General features: G+C 38.5%; 1 protein-coding gene across 1 annotated transcript in view; it reads right to left on the bottom strand.

Annotated features, from left to right (window-relative positions):
- The window catches only part of KIAA1328 (KIAA1328 ortholog), a 171673-nt gene that overhangs the window by 47404 nt on the left and 106248 nt on the right, over positions 1-18021 (bottom strand). Inside the window, exons 7-8 of the mRNA XM_059836712.1 lie at positions 9608-10293; positions 6683-6778 (exon numbers count right to left, since the gene is read on the bottom strand). Of these exons, the coding sequence (XP_059692695.1) occupies positions 6683-6778; positions 9608-10293 (782 nt within the window). The remainder of the gene's footprint in view (positions 1-6682; positions 6779-9607; positions 10294-18021) is intronic.

Genomic DNA, 18021 nt, shown 5'->3' with positions numbered 1-18021 from the left:
CCCAGTATACATCTGTCACGATAGACTGGTTAGTGGTCAAATGTTAAAGAAAAAGTCATTAACTCTCTTCCACTGCTTCTAACACCCCACCTTCCTCCAGATTATTTATAATCCCCACTAAACCCACCCTCTGTTTATAGTCTTCTAACACAACAGTGAAATACATACTGCCTGGAGATCTGTGTTGCCTTATACCACTCCCAACCATTTGGTACAACAAAAGATGTTCTCTCTCCATGAAAAGGCCTGATTCCTCCTGAAGCATTGATGCTCGAATTCAAGGTTAAAGGATTAAGACCTGAAGCACTGGGTACCAGAGGAAATGAAGCCAAATATCGAAAGAAACACAAAAATCAATCCTCTTCGCTGCAGGAGCAGTGTGAAGAACAAATCAGCTAGACTGAATCTAAAATTTTCTCTGCGTGGCTTTCAAAAATTAGCACTTTTATAAATATAATGGGTAGTCTGCAAAGCCTCAGCACCCGTGCAAAGCCACAGAGTTCAACTCAATACATCAGTATGGTCTGGGAAGTTTTATGCCAGAATAATTCAGTGGCAAATACACAAAGTCCACTTCAGAGAGAGCAAGAGCTGGGAAGTGAGTGAGAGCACATGTGTTGTTATCTTTATATGTGCTCTGCAAATCTGCAAGTGGCAGAACCTAATATTTACTAAAGTTTGCCTTTTGCTTCAAATCTCTGACTGCTGAAGTGCAGCCAAGGTCACAGGAGGGGTGGGGGAGTGCGTTTTAGCTTAGTGTAGCTGTGATCATGGGCAGAACAGCAGGGTACAGAGGATTTCTTGCTTAACTTTGTAATACCAATAGCTTTTTTTCTTAGTCCTGCCCCATCAGTTCTGATATAAGCTTTAAATGGCATGAAAGTTGTCTGGGTGGGTTTAAAATTTCCTGATTCAAAACTACCTTCCAGAACATTTTGTTTTATGAGGTTTTTCTTAACTTTTCCAACTGATAAATTTCTGGGACATATGACTGTCTAGATTAAACAAAATATTCTCTTCATCCAAGATTACACATAAAAATAAAAAGAAACAAAACAGTATGTCTGAAAAAGTAATCCATTCCAATTTATAAAAATAGAATTCAGGTTTTCAAAATTCAATTCAAGCAGTAAACTAACAGTGTCTACATTTTCCCATAAAGGAGGCATCTGCAAATGACTTGCAAAAATGTCTCTCACTGTCTGCAAGTGTTGGCAAGGAATAAACTCCTTCAGGAGATGCATGCATTTCACATATTTCAACTCAAAGAAAAAATTCTTCAAGCATTTTCAGTTTTGATGTAGGACATTACCAAACCAAACCCAGGCTAAACACTGGCAGCAAACACAAGTTTTGTGAAAATACCGAAATACTTTTCTTTTTTTTTAAATTGTTTTCACCAACTGCCCTCCTAAGCTTAGCAGTGTTTCTAATACCTGAATGTCTGTGCTTTTTGAAGACCTCACCTACAGGCTGAGTGTACCTGCCTATGGAAACCACTTATGGCATTTCCTGCGTACATCTTACACCTCCAGCCACTCAGTAGTAGGCTTCCTGCTCAAGGTTACTTTGGACTGCAGTGGGAATGATGTAATACTGCTGTGTGCAGCAGACATGATCATGAGAACAGAATCAGAATAATTCAGGTAAATGTTAGATAGGCAGCTTGAAATCACTGTTGCAGTTGAAAGTAAACCTGAAAATTAGATTAGTGAAGGAACCAGGTCAGCAGAAATGAACTCCACTCTCTCCAGTCTGATAAGGATCACTGCCTACCCTAACAAAAAAACCCCAACTTAAAATGCATGCATAGGTATATGTAAAAAATTGCTATACACTCCCCTTTATGCTTTTAGTAACCACATCAGAACAAAAACCTTCGCCCTGTACAAGAAAACCTTCTACCTTCAGAGTCTGCACGTGGCACTAATGAAGCAGAAATGTGTGTCTAAGTCTGACTGTACTCTCCCATACGTCACAGCAGACTCCAGCAGCCATCTGTTGGAAGGATGCTGTGCCTATATATAGCCAGACACCACCACGAGAGAAAGAAAAACTCATATCTGCACCTAATTCAGCGTGTGCACTATTGGCAGATCTGCAAGCACCGTTTTTTTTTACCGGCCAAACAAGTGTTCACTCCACAAATATCCTCTCTAAAAATGATACAAACTTCAATGTAAAATTATCTGGAACAAGAAAGTAACTTGGTTGTTAAAAGGAGCACTAACAGGTGGGAAAGCAGCTTCCAAATATACAGATTTTATGCGCCATTTGCAAGCACAGTTGATTTCATCCCAATTTAATGTGCCAGTCTGCCAAAACAATAAATAGAAAAAAAACAAAAATCCCAACAAACTATATTCAGTACATTTCTAAAAGTTGGCCAAGTCCTATTCAAGTACACCTCAAGAGACCACAGACAACTCAGAGATGGCCTGAAACCTGGGAGTCTTGGATAACGAGCCAGTTGCAGCCCTAGTGAGTTTCTCCTTCAGAGGCTCAGGACCTGGATACACCTCAGGCCCTGGGAGGTGACGTGCTGGAATGAAGAACTGAAAAGAAAACTCCTCATAGGAAACCAAATGGGTGCTACCACTGTTTTTCAATTCTCTTCTCCTCAAAAACAGGAATAATGGGGCCAGCAAAATCAGGCCAGCAGTAGCAGAATCATGTGATTCATTGTGATTTTTATTTTATATTTAAACTGTTTGGAGGGGGGAACTGAATGAACAAACCTGGATATGCCTGGGACAGCAGGGGGAGCTGCGAGTCTGCATTCCTCTGCAGGTCTATTTAATTGCATTGAATATTTGGACAAAAGCACATCACCACAGAAAGATGCCTGCATGTCTAACAAGCCTCAGAAAAGAGAGTTCATAACAAAATACTAAACAAGGAGCAACAGTTAATTGTCACCTTCTCTCACTAGATAATAAAAATAGTTACATCATAAACATAAAAATCTTTTAAAACACCCCTGACAGCACTCCCTCCTGGAAATATCACCATAGCAATGAGCATCCAAGTACAGGGGAAGTACTACTGAATCCTGTGTTCGATATTTTTGAGTAACTAAAAATACAAACTGGCAAAAATATGCATGGTGATGTGGAATGAGGCACACAAACATAAAGAGCCTTCAATGAAATTAAAGGTGGCAAATTCCACCTGCAAATCTTTAATACACCAAAGAAAAATGCTTTCACCAGGTAGCATGCATTGAACGAGTGCCTGCAGATAACTGTAAACACATCTGATAGCTGCTGTATCCAACAATTCCTATTTAGAGCACTTTGCACAGGTTTGTGTTGAGGCTCAGTGGCAGAATTGTGTGAAATCCAAGGCAAAGATGCCCATTAGAGAGAAGGCAATAAAGAGACACACTAGCAGAGCCTTATAGGAAACCTAAGACTTGGAAAAACAGGGAATCTTGAATGTTAAGATTCAGGCACACAGCTGCACTCTGGGGAGGGGTGCTTGCAAAGTGAAAAACTGTGTCTCCTCAAGCTGGTGCCATTAAATACATCTTATTTCCATGCAATTCAGATCAAAGTTAAGATTAAGCAAAGGAGGGAAGAGTTTTAAAATTCCTTTCCCAGATGCAGATGTCAGGAGCACACACAAAAGCAGGTGCCGGGTGTATTGATAATACTGAATGTGCATGGAGTGGGTACTTGAGCATGTACCAAGCATCTGTGTCTGGGAGATGGAAAGTACTTTGTAAAAGGCTGTTTTATGCTAAACAAATGCATCAGGTTATGTTTTTATTTTGAATATTTTAAAGCATCTTGCACATTGGGGCAGACTTGAAAACAAATTATACAGACAACTTGCCATTAATTGCACAAGCTACCAACTCCGTAGCTGCAAATTGTCTGTGGGCTCACTTAGGAGCACTCCAAGCTACTGAAAACCATCCTCAATAAAACCTGCTCTGACTGCTGCACCTTAGAGAAATGGAGATCCCAAATCTGAAGGTAGTTCGGGTCCCACATGCTGGCCCAGCTGCAGCTAGGCAAAGGGACAGGCCCATTTCTTCTCAACATCAGGGAAGGTACAAATGCAACACTGCAAATTCCTACCAGAATAGGTATCCAAACAGGCTGAGATGGACAATGCTTGCTGACAATGACAACAAAAATACCTTAATAGCACATGTAGAAAGAAGAGAAAGCAAAACAGGCACCCTTTGAAAATCTGGCTATAATTTGAAGTGGCCCCTGAGATCAAAGTTTTCATTTTCACAGACTATGAGGATACTTTTCTGTATCAGAAATCAAACTCTGCACTGTATTTGCTTGTGGAATCTTTTCTGCTTTCTTCAATGAGGGAAAAAATTAATCCCTACAGGAGATGACAAGATGCCTTTTAAACTACATACCTCATTTCTGACTACAATTACCTTTCAATAGTCTGGCACAGCTGCATGCTCCTATTTGCTTTTTTTTTTTTTCATTAAGGGTTCCTCTATTATTTGTACCCTTCCTATAGCATTTATGCCTGGCAGTGATACACATTCCCTTGTCTACAATTCTTCCTACAGACAGCAGAGGATAAATTGCAATTAGATTTTTGTAATTGTAGATAATTAACTCAAAATGAGCTGTTAATTATATAGAAAAACTAATGTTTTTTCAGTTCTTGATTATATTATTTATTTTACTTCTCACTTCAGCAAGTTTCCTATTTTAAAGGTATTTCACTATTTCCTTTAAAATACCAGGATATTTTTAAAGTAAGTTTTGCTTATTTGAAGACTGAAATCAAGTTCTGTGCTGTGAGATTTGCTAGAAGATCTCTCATGTATGAACTGGAAGTCAGAGAGGGCTGATTTTCCATTAGTGCTCTGTTGGCATTTGCTGTAACAAGAACTGTTTGATAGGTCAATTAAAAACCAAACACCACCACCACCACAAAAAAAAAAAAAAAAAAAAAAAAAAAAAGAGTCCCACATCATAAAAAAAAACCCAAAACAAACTAAAAAATAAAAAGGCAGAAAAAACCCACCAAAAGACACAGTTTAAAAAAGAATGTATTTTTACCAGCTTGTCTTCTTTTCTAAGACATGGCCACACAGTCACACACTCTCCCTCTCTGTACTGAAGAAAACATCACTTACATATTCAAATGCATAAAGGAGATAAATGGACTTGTCTTCAATGGCCTCTTTAAGCCTTACATTAGAGTAAATTATTTAGGGACCATTCATCTGGTAACCTTTGCAAAACTGAAGATGGCATATAAGAAGAAAAACTTCCAAGTGTTTTGCTGCCAAACTTTGTAACCAGCTGGCATGGCACCTTGAGACCGCTCAAACACACAATAACTTTGAAAAATTACAGTAAATTAAACCAGGGGAATGAAGATAGGGTGGGGAACCTTTTGAAATCTGGGACTCTCATTTTGTTAACAGCGCAGGTTTTCTTCATTTTCCCTGTTAGAATATGGAGATATTTGCAGGGTTTTGGTTGCCAAGAAGCTCTGCAGATGTTCTAGGTTACATTTTTCCTCCAAGGGGCTTAATGCTGCTGCATCTTAAACATGTCATGACTCTCCATCTTTTTTGCTACAGTGATAATACTTTGATCACTTCAGTTTGTGTGAAAATGAAAGAAAAAAGCATCCAAATACAACAAAGATATGCCAGTAACTCACAGCAACCAAACACCTGGTTTAAGCAGTGAAGAATTCCAAGAAAACTAACAACTCCTGCTGTTCTGGAGAAAAAAAAGGCTTATCCCTTTTCAGTGGGAAGGGATCTCAGAAAGAAAAATAAATTTAGTATAACAAAGTTAAAAAATAAGAAAAAAATAAGGTATTGGACTCTTAGTTTATAAATGAATTATCAGTTCTTCCAGTATTCTCAGAACAGAGAAGTTTATTACTTTAAAGCATTCTCTTGTTGCTAAAGAAGAAGTCATTCAAAGCACAGCTGCTCATCTTGTCCACCATTCTTTGGTCAAAAGAACACCTATAGTTACAGCACAGAGCAAGAAACTGTTACTTTCTGAGGAAAGGAGAAAACCTTGCCAATTTTTATTTGTTGCTTTCCTAATAAGCCTGAATCTTTTTCCAGTGTTAACTTGAATGCGACAGGGTAGGACAGAAGGAAAGTACAATAGAGTACTGATTGAAGTTTTAAATAGCAAGCAGGATGGAGACAAAGAGCTAAATATTGGCTTAACTCTGTTTCCAGTTTTTTCAGTGGTGGTCTGCTCTGATCACACTGAAGTAGAGGTGCAATGAGAGGTAAACAAGTAACTGTCACTGACCATGGAAGATCTATTTGAGAGTTAAAGGATATTATGTATTTTTTACATCAGGTCCAAATAAAGACCAAAGAGATGTTCTGATCTTAATTAAACAATAACAAGCAGCACCTAGAACAAAGAACTAAAACTAAGATTTTGTGAAAACTCCATTTTGCACTGGGCTAAGAGGTGGCACACAAAACCTGAAGCCTCTTCAGGAAGTCACCTAAACTTTGAGTAATAACAGGTCAGCATAACTATTGAGTTAACTCAAAAAACACAGCAGCCAATCAATTTTACCCTTCCTGCAGAAAAAAAGCTCTTAATCTGAAACAAACACATGAAAAAATATACTTGGCAGGCAACAGCACACTGTCAAGAAGATATACTGACCCTGTGAAGCACTTAGAAGTGAAGAGAGAAATTACCTTAGCCCCATGCTGCTGCCATTCATCATCAGAGCAAGATCTCTGGGTGCTTCAGCAATGGGCATATCTTCTGAGCCAGGTACATGGCCTCTAACCCTGGAAAAGACAAGTTAGTTGCTTCTGCAGCTGGTCAAATCACACCAGAACTTGCCACTAAAAGGTGACCTATGTGTCTACAAATGGGGCACTTTTACACAATAAATGCCTAACAATTATCTTCAAACTTTCAAATATACTTTTGCATTGGAAGTCTGGTTCAGGCCCAGTGCTTTTGCTTCTAAAGGTTACAACTGGGACAACCCTAGCCAGTGTAACTCAGTTGAGTATCAGCATTTCAGCACTGGAAAGGGAAAACAACAGGGAAAAAATCTGCAGTCTTTTCATTACAGAAACAGAAAATTTTCATTCACAGATTAGAGCACCAGACCTCAAAGGCATCATGTGTAAAGAGCGTAGAACAGAATTTGTATAAGAGGGTTGTGTGTCCTCAAACCATGGGCCCACAAATGATGCTCCATTCTGAACAGATCACTCCACCTCCTCCTTTCTCTCCAACAAAGACAGAAAAGTCAAGATAGAGGTATTTCTTTTTTATTTGACTTAAATTCCTGTTTCTAAGCTTTGCTTTTACTTGGCTGCTCCAGCGAGGCTTGAACCAGGAGAAGCCACTGAACTGCACATGCACACACCATTTTTTGACAGCTGAGCAACTATTTCACATAGAAAGTGGCTGCAAACTGAAAGTACTACTGTCACCTGAGGCTAAGTAGAGAAATGTGGAAAATTAAAAGCAATTATGATGCAATGTGGCAGAAAAAATTATCAACTCACACTTTAGCTAAAAGATTAGGAAAGTTTGTTGCCAATAACTGCAAGTGGTCAAACCTCTTATTTGTCATTCATTGACAATGGACCTTTACCAGCACTCCACGCAGCCAGAAGGACAGACAAAAATAAACATTATCTGGAAAATAATTTTTCTTGTATTGTTTTTTATGCTGTTATGATGTATTAACTCAGTTAGAATCTCCTGAAAATGAAGCAAAGGGTATTTGAGCTTAACTAAACAAATTTTTATTGTTAGCAGTATATAAAATTACTCTGTTACCAAGTGCAAAATGAATTATATATTTGGAACTGAAACAGAACTGTGATGCCTAAGAGATATACCTCTAAATATCAACCATTTAGTTCTAAAGATACTGAAATATTTTTAAGAGAAAACACATCATATTCTAGTTGCTTTCTTAGAGAGAATATGGCAAATCTGACTTCACATGCACCTGTGAAAAGAGATCACAAAAGTGCAAAGTCCTCAGATTGGTCATATATGATTTTTTCATAGAATTCTTTTTAGGTAACTAAAGCTCTGCAAACCATAAAGGGCTTTTTTCAGAAAAAAAGAAGTAGCTACAATAGATATAATGGTACTAACAACAACATCATTTCAGATATTTAAGGTGCATTTTTTTTCTGAACTTATGCCTCCAAACCTGAAAAATTTCCATTAGGAAAAAAAATGTACAAAAAAACTCAGTTTGTATGTCCTTCATATCAACTTGTTTTTCATTAGAGGGATGCATGCATAGAATTAAGGTATTTGATGATTAAGAATCCATCTGTTCCTACTTAATTCTCACCTGAAGTCATAATCCTTTGTTAGCAACTTCAGTCATTTTCAACACACACATTTGTGATTTCGTCTAAGACAGGTACTTTTAAAGCCATATAAACACATTATTTTCAAGGTAAACAACAATCCAAAAAGACAAACAAAAGACGACCTAGATTACAGTACTCTCTTTTACAGTCTGAAAAGTAACCAGGGGGCTAAAACAAAGAAGGAAAAGTGATATATTCCTCCATGGTGGTTACAGTACATGGATGTAGGAAGTGGGTCATCTAATGCAGACTCTCATGGGGTGCTGTTAGCAGCTGCCATATTAAAACAGTATAGAAATATCCATCCCTGTGAAACACTCCTACTGCCTCTTCCAAAAGACTGCAGATTTTTCCCTATTGTTTTTCCTTTCTAATGCTGAAATGCTAGTACTCAGCTGAGCTGCAATGGCTAATTTAATCTGTTTCCATTCACTGTTCTGCTCACTTTAATAGCATCATACCAAAAAAACAGTTGTTCCCTCTTTCTCAAAGACTATTTAGATTGTCAGAAAAGTGTTACCTTCTGCAACAAACTCACAGGCCTTCATCTCACATTTCTATGGCTGCTCCATCTCCCTTCAAGTTTTAAGCACATAATGGGCCCCAGTCTTGGCATTCTCCCTTTTCACTAACATCACCAGAAAGAAAATGTCTTCATTACACTGCGCTCCCTTCCTCTTTCATAAATATATGGGGGGAAACCCCATATATTTTTATATATTCCATATATAAATGCAAATATATGTGTGTGTCTCTGTACATATCTAATGATCTTCATCTTTTCTATAAAACACATTCCTTCCAGTCCCAACCTAGGAGAGTGCAACACTTCAAAACTGATCTTTCCAAGGAAAGAAGGGAGAATGCCACATTTATGTCATCCACGCTCACACTGCTCTCTTGCCAAATATCTGTATTCCTTTCAAGTGCCCGCACTAAGATCAACCTCTCATTTTCTTCTGCTGCTTCTCTTTTCCAACCTAGTCTTTTAGCAGTGTTTTTCTTCTGCCTTTCTTTCTACCACATACTGTTTTCCTCTGCTGCTTTCCACAGCTGTCATGCTGCTTCCCAACAGTATACACTAACAAACTAAAGTCTCCTCTCCTCTGAATCACTCTTAGAAATTGTGCCATAAGCCTTGCCTGTCTTGTTTTATTCTATTTATTGTTGCCTTGTTCTGTTCTCCCACTTAAATCAACTATTGCCCATGGGCTTATTAGAAATTTTAGAATTTTTTTTTTAAATTGTAAGTCTCAAAATCACCTGTTAAAATCCATACAGGATTGGTGTAGTTGCTGTTGTTTTAGGAGCAGTTTTGCTTCTTGCTTAGTCAATAAATGTTGGAGTCGTTCCTTTTCAATTTCCAGCTCCATTTTTTGAAGAAGCAGCTTCTGCCTTCTTTCTTCATACAACCTTTTAGCCAATTCTGTTTCCTTAGGACCTGAGTCGGTGCTGTGATTCAGCCTAGAACCTTGACAGAGCCTGGAATGATCATCGGTCTTGTGAACTGTCCCCAAGTGTTTTGTAAATACCTGGCTGACATAGCAGCTCTCTTCCACGCACCCTGAGCTCCCTACATGCCTCCAGGCACAGCCATGACTCACTTGCTGAGGGCATATACTCTGAAATTCACTTGTTCTCTGGTCCACCTCCTGAGCTTGCTTTACATGGTGAGGGCTCCTCTGCTTGGCTGGGGAAATCATATTGTTGCACTTTCTGTGCAAGTCATTTTCCATTGGATATTCCTTCAGACACTCCTGATGGTTGTGATGCATTTCAGTCCTGTAATCGTAGTTATTCCTGCAAGGCTGAGACAACACAACACAGGCTGGGCTTATAGCCTTTGGTGCTCTACTGTTCTTTTGAGGAGTCCAAGGTCCCCCAGCACCCAAGTAGGAGCTGTCCAGCCCCAAAGAGTGCTGCTGGCACAAGCTCTTCTTACTGGATACCTGCAACAGGAGAAAAGATTTCCTGTAAATCACTAAAATTCATCTTTGTTCATCAAATTGCCTTGGTAAATGTGTTCTGTTCAAAACAGAGCTGCTGGTCTGTGTTGGTGGACATACAGCCAAACCCAACAAAATGTTTACCAGAACACAGACACAAATGTGCTATCAAATCTAGATTTCATTCCACCTACACAAGTGTAATAAATGTAAAACTACTGTCTGCAGGATCCTCAGCATAAAATGAGTCACTTCAGAGTATCAAGTAGTTGTGAGCATCTAGGGTTACATAAAATCAACTTGAAGAGTGGCAAAAAACATTAAATGTTAAGGTTTGAAAATGTTTAATTTTGAATACCGAGCCAAAAAATCCATTCAGCCACTATAAATACTCTTTGATTGGCTATTACACAGCAGGAGATTTGATGTAAAACATTTCACCTTGCATTGAATGGTATATTACTTACCGCTGGAAATTTGATGAGAGTTTTTGAAATATCTTTACAGAAACACAGATAAAAACCAACTACTTTCTGTAAAAAATGGTTGTACATCAAAAGCTGTCATTTAAATACAAAACATGTTTAAATACAGCTATAAACGTAAGTGATTTTTCAATTAAGCTGGGCAAGTGATTATAGTCTGATAAAACTCTGAAGAAAACAAGCAACTGTAATTCACATTTGTCAACCCAGTACAAGCAAATTCTAGTGGTTTTGTTATAGCCATGGATATTATGTAATAGACACCACAATCCTAGTTACATCCTGGAGTATCTTTGCACTAAGGCTCAAATTTGAGCTTTTATGAATATCACAACAGCAGTGTAACAGGCACACACATTTCTTTTGCTAGAATTGTGCATTAATTTCAATAACAAACTGAATTTAAGCTCCTCCAGCCTTTGGGACCTTCCACAAAGATATGGGACTTTTTAATTACAGAAGCCAGATTTGTTCAAGATTGCTAAACCACTTACACTGCAGTGGTTTTGCTAAGAAATTTGGGTCCACTGAAGAAAAAAAAGGTATTTTTTGCCCTCTGGGAATGCTTACAATAGAGAGGTATTGTGCACACGGAGTGCAAGACAAGTCAGCCAGACCCAAACCACTCGAATTTAGGAATGCAAGCAAGCGTCCAGCAATGATTAGAAGAGAGTTATAATACAAATCTATGCAGCATTTATATGTATAATTTAGATTCTTTTTTTAATAAATAAACAAAATACAAAATATACTCTGCTGCCCTTCAAGACAACCAATTACAAGTTTCTTGTAGACTTCACAGAATGTAAATTAATGTGGATTAGCACCTGAATACTGATATTTTATTATTTCCAGTTTTGTGCATACAAATATATCCTCTCTCCCATGTGATTGAAAGCCAAGGATGTCATGTTTTGCCCCAAAGGGCTCAGTGAGTTGGAGGCATTTGCATTAATGTCAGTGCTAAATGTCTGAGGAAGGTCTGGTGCTTGGACTGGGTGAAAAGTGCAGGACACTAAAATATTTTAAAGTCAGAGGGGCTGGCAGGGCAACAGAGCAGAAATGCAACATGCTGCCAAAAAGACGGAGTTTTGTTATTTTTAATTTGCAGCATGCCATCCGTGTTGGCAATATTTTCAAGACAAATAAAGGCTACAGAGCCCTTTTAATCTGAATTAGACAATACAGAAAAGGACCATGCAGTCTCTTATTTCCCACACCACTTGTTTCTGGTTACAGAGAATTTAGGGCACCTACAGGAAGAGGCTTTCAAGGTGGAGGGTTCTCCAGTCCCCATGGACAGCAGAAGGTCTCAGCTCTGAAGATATTCTTAGAGCATCTTATCAGGGTGCTCTAAGGGTGGTCACAGAAAGCAAACAACTGCCTTTCTGCAGCCCATAAATAGTAGTTAAAAAGAACACACATAAACAAAGGAAACTCAAAAGATAAAATGCCTGAGAACACCACCTTTATTTTAGCAGTTTGCTGACTGAAGAGACAAGAGAATGTTAAGAAATCTAAGCACATGAATGAAGATTTTACAAAATAATCATCAGGTTTAAGAATAAAGGTCCACATTGCAAATTAACTTCATGGCTGAGACTCTATTACGAGTCCCTGAAGGCCCTAAAAGAGAGGTACCAGTTAGCATTTGTTGACCTTGGCCACCATTAAGTGTGCCCTGATGGTCTCAGAAATGGCATTGACATTTAAAGACTTCATAACAAGGCAGAGAAACTTTAATGTTATTTCACAGATACAATATGTTTGCAAGGGGGAAAATTCTCATTAATGTCATTGAATGTGAGTGGGATTTTCTTATTCCTGTAGAAGGAGGAGGTCATGTTTGGCAGAAGACTGAGTTCCAACATGCCTTTGATGGCTACTCAGTACTTTCCAGGGTCTAACTCCATAGAAAAATTAACTATTAGGAGTCAGAAACTAGTCAACAACTTTTTTTTAGTCATTTGTGGCTTCTCTGCTAAAGCTATAATTGAAAATACAGCTGGATGGTAGACATTGCAGGAAAAATGGACTGACATTTACACTTTTGAGGGATGAAAAGAGACTGTTGTGTGACGTGACAGATGTGCAAAATGCAGGCCAGGTAAAAGGGATATGTAGAGGAAAGAAACAGAAGTAGGTGAAGACCCACCTACTTCTGTGAGTCTAAAGACACACAAGCATAAGGAATCAGGTAATTTTACAAGATGAGTTTAAAAAAGATATTGCCTACGGGACACATGGAAACCATGACGGGCCATGGTGGAACAGCTGTGCTTGCTCCTCCATGGAGCTCTTCCAGGCTTGCTGTGCCATATTTAAAGGTACAAGTTCCTTTAACTGAGGCTTAAACAAACACAGACTCCTCCTTGTAAGGTAAGGAGTTAATAAGACTTGATCAGATGTGAAACTCTTGTGAAACAAGGAGATACTAAAAATGGTTTTAATAATCTTGAGAAGGATTTAAAGACGGAGACGTGTGGAAGTCTGCAAAGTCTTTACTGCAACCCCAGTAATTTTTGCTCAGGGATTCAGTGCAGAGCTTAAACAAACATCCAGTCCTTAAAACTTCCTACAAACAGACAAATAGTGCACCAGTTTTATGCATGCAGCATTATGATCTCTGCAAATTGTTCTTAAATGCAACTTGTGTGCTTTGCAGTTCTAATTCACAGTGCTGGCAGAGGAAGCACAGTTACAGACTGACTCCAGCACAAAGGGCTTTGTACTGCAAGGCATGAACTAGTAACGAAGCATATCTTTACAATACCAGCACAGGCAAGGTCCGGAAGGATTTCATTACACGTACAAACATGTTCAATAAACAGCCCAAAATCATTACCTTGAGAAGTCCTGCATTCTGAGGGACAAAAGCTGGCATCCCATCTTTTGTAAATATAATGTAAAATACAATGCTGTTAGAGCAAAATTGCTAGATATGTTAACAGCATTTAGTTCATAGCACCCAGGGCTGTGATTTTTAGCTGATAGATGTCTGAATACAGGAAAAAGAGACAATGAAGTAAAATAATTCTCAGTTGTATCTTGAGGACATTTCTCAAATCTGGATTTTCCGCCCAGGAGTTTCTTTTTCAGTAGAAAGCGGAAGGAACATGTTGATTTAGAACTAGTCTGTTTTGCTGATATAAGTGGGGACGCTGAAGGAAACCAAGAAGAATGAACAGAAGCAGCAACCAGAGGAGAAATACAGAGATTTAAAGATGGCACAAGAGACACACAGAAACACCTTAAAGAGCACCATGGGCACATACTTAAGATTCTTCACCAGTGTAGTTGCTCTTTGGACACAATCAGCAAAATTTAATAGGAAAAATTAGCTCATTGGAAGCATTGTCAAGTCCTGGCACAGGTTGTCCAGGGCAGTGGTGGAATCACCAGCCCTGGAGGTATTTAGGAGACATGCAGATGTGGTGTTTAATGACGAGTTTTAGTGGTGGACTTGGCAGTGCTGGGTTAATGGTTGGACGCAGAGGTGGTTTCCAATGTAAACAATTCTGTGACTCCTTCAGTGACCCAGATGACACCCTCACTAAGGTATACAACCTAAACCTGGAACTCAGTCACCACTCTGAACTGAATGCTTCATACATGGGTCTCATCTGAATAAAGCTTGGCTTCGGGTTTCAGGTCTATCCCCAGCAGAAGCACTTGCTTTTTTCAGCAAAAATGAGGAAAAACGAGCTTATTGTAAATAAGCTCAGATAGGATATTGGGGCAACTGAAATGCTGTTTTTAAGAACAAATTACATCAAATTATAGGACTATTTGAAGTACATTCCTAGTGATTAAGGAGCTATTCTTTCCAAGATTCTGTAAGAACTTAATAGGGAGAATGGAAAAACATAAAGATTTTAAAGTATATTAGTAGGATCTACTGAAGTCTATAAATTTTTTCTTTAACTCATATAATCCTTTGTTAAAACCTGTACCATAAATAACCCAATATCAGTTGTTACAAAGTGCCATGTAATAGTACAGCAACTGTCTCTGTCACTACCTAAGATAAATACAGCAGATAACTTCTATGGTAAGCCAACCATTTTTCAAGCAAGAAACAAAGCACTATTTTCTGTAGAAATTATGTATAGCTATGATTGCCCTATTCCACTGAATAAAACAAGTGGTCTCAAATGAAAAATACCGTGAATGACAGCTACCAACCTGTATTTTTCCTGTAGAAATCTACTGAACTCAACATACTGAACAGGCGTAGATAAAAAAAAAACGTAGTATCACATCACAAAAAAGTGAATCTATAGCTGCTAGCTGACAGCAGAGGAACACCTCCTATGTTTGTGCTGCCTTCAGTATTTTTTCTCCTCTTTGTTAAGAGGGTTTGAGCTGGCATGCCAGGTGCACAAAAAAACCTGCATTCAAAGTAGGATGTGAGCATTTGCTGGCGCTCAGCTTTAAGTGTATATTTTGCATTCATAAACATGCCACCCTTCTTCTCCAGCTACCCAAACACTGTTGATAATTGCTAACAAAGGCTCCCATTTCAGATCAGCAGACTGGTTTTACGCTGCCTGATAAGGCAGTTAATAATACAGTGCTCCAAGAAAACTAAAGAGAGGTGTCTGCATGCCAAGTATTGAAAGTCACTGTGAGCAAAATGTCCATTAAGCCCACACGGTACCCACATGTGGCAGTGCAATACCTGGCCACTAAATTTAAGCAAACATGTTTGCTTTTCAAAACAAAAATATATCATTCCTGTTTGCACTATAGAAACATGCCACTACGCTAATCTTGACAGTACCAGGTCCAACTATTAGGATTCAATGTGCTGCCAACATTATAAAAATAATAATAAAAAAAATCCCAATCTTCTGACTTCAATTTTTTACTTCTGCCCTTTATTTTACTGAAGAATCAGTAGTTCAAGACCTAGATAAATATTTCAAAAACTATACTATTTGTGAGCAGAGCAGGTCACTACCATTTCCCAGAGCATTTGGAGTTCATGTGAAATAAGGGCAAAAGAGTGATGAGCTGCATTTTTAACATGGGCACATACAGAATAGTTGTCTAGCTGATAGAGAATGTGTAATGCAACATCTGCACCGTACGCCTTGCCAAAGCCCATCCCAAATAAATGTAGTGCATTCTCCCTAGTGCAATTAACTCTTGTACTCTGGCAGGTTGTGCTAGAAGATCATCAAGGTAGATTACCTTCCAGCATATGAACTAAATACTTACAGGTGTTATATCATCAGTTATTACTTACAAACTTCTGCATTTAACAAGACATCCAGGCAAATGAATGATCTAATTTATGAATTATTTATAAGAATTTCACAGCATGCTCCTGGCGTCATCCATGGCCTTTTCCAGGTCATATGACACCAATTAGAGCTGAATTTTAAATTATTCAATAACCTGAACTCTCTTGTCATTTAACATATAGATATCAATGCAGTAAACAAGTTAAGTCTAATGGGCCCTGGAGGTTTGCGTTCCTCCACCCATCAGCAGCAGAGGCTGTATGCTACCACTGGAATAGAAAATAATAGAATGCAGCAGTCAAAAACATTTGCAAGGTTTTAATAAGTTATTTTGCCTCCCTTAGGGATTTTTGTATAACTTACAAGCCCTGAATCTAAAACATATTAAAGTCCTTAGCTATGTGCTTTCAAAACAAAATTAGGACATAGCAAAAGAGCAAGTCTGACACTAACCCTAATTTAGGCCCTTAATTTGAAATGTAGTGGAAATTATGGAGTAAGCAAGATTTACTATGCACAACTCATTACCTTCAGGCTCTCCTACAGCAGAGCCAAAAATAGCCCCTCTCCCAACACAGATACACCTGCCTATAAAGATAAGGCTACACAGAGGAAAATGGAAATGTTAATTTAACAGCTATCAGTTGACAGTGCACAGTTGAGGCGCATCTCATATTCCTCACCATTTGGGTGGCAAAAAGACTTCCACCATTCTTCTATCCCAACAGCACTGGAGACACTAGTGATGTAGAAACCCATGAGGATTTGAGTACTTGCTTCAAGACATCACACTTCAGAGAGGTTTATGGTTGCACGACATCATTAAAAAAAAAAGTGCATGTAACAGCCTCCGAAGCACAGACACAATAAAAGATATCTTCAAACCATAATTTTCCATGATGACTACAAGAAGAACAAGAAGATAACAACAAAGATGATGAGATGAACAGCACCATTAGATACTGATTGTGCCTCAGCGTGAAGTCTGCAAGAAATGCATGGCAAGCATCTCATGTCCTGGCTTCAAATCTCATGAGTGCGTGAGCATCACCCCCTATTCACTGCTGATCCACCCTGAGAAGTCCAAGTCATATGGTAGAAAACTTCCGAGATTGGGTGTGCTCAGTACAAGCCTAAACCCTGCCTAGCACCAACAGACTTATTTTTATAGTACCTGTGCCTCAGCTTTCTGAAGGCTGCTAAACTAAACCCCAGATCCACACTTGCAGACCCCTGTCTTGGAGGGCCCAGCAACTCCATTCATCTACACACACATTTCCTTTGCCCATTGCTTTGCAAGGATTAAAAAGTTTCCTGAGATCTATCCAACACCAAAAGGAAAAGATAGAAAGGGAGATGCTCAGCTTATCCATTTAAACACTACAGCAAGAAGTTCTCTAGCTACTGCTGTCAAGATAAATGCCAAAAAAATGATGTTGAGAAAACATCATGCCAAACAAGTAAAAACACACATATCCAAAATGTCTAGCCAGATTAGCAAGAATAAGGATTTAGATAAAGCACACAACATTGGATTTTCTGCTCCCTGACCTTATCATAGGAGGGTGCTGCAACAGAGTTCTCCGTGGTTTTTTAAACTTTTTAAGAAAAATAGCAGAGAGGGGGGGAAAAAAGACAACTGCCTAATCTCTCAGCACACATTTTAGGAACACACAAAAATAGCTATAAGGGATTTTATTTTGGTTGGCAGCCAGATTTAACTTCATTGCTACACTGGGCAGCATTTGATTATTTCACATTAAGGGTAGTAACATGTTGGACGATAAGAGAGAAGTTCATATTGGTTTTCATTAAAGAGTAATATCCACCACATATTTGGTTTTTCAAGGTAACTTTTTCAAAGTTATTTTAAAAAGCAAACAGTTTTCCACTTGGAATCACAAGTTTAGCATATCACAGACTACACATGTTCTCAGCTATTGCCAGTCTCTTTGGAATTCAATCAACTTTTGCTCCAAAGTCATGCTTTCATAGTT

Source organism: Haemorhous mexicanus, chromosome Z (assembly GCF_027477595.1).
Source record: "Haemorhous mexicanus isolate bHaeMex1 chromosome Z, bHaeMex1.pri, whole genome shotgun sequence".
NCBI classification, from domain to species: domain Eukaryota; kingdom Metazoa; phylum Chordata; class Aves; order Passeriformes; family Fringillidae; genus Haemorhous; species Haemorhous mexicanus.
Note: the sequence above shows the minus strand (reverse complement) of the source record. Positions and strands in the feature narration are given on the sequence as shown.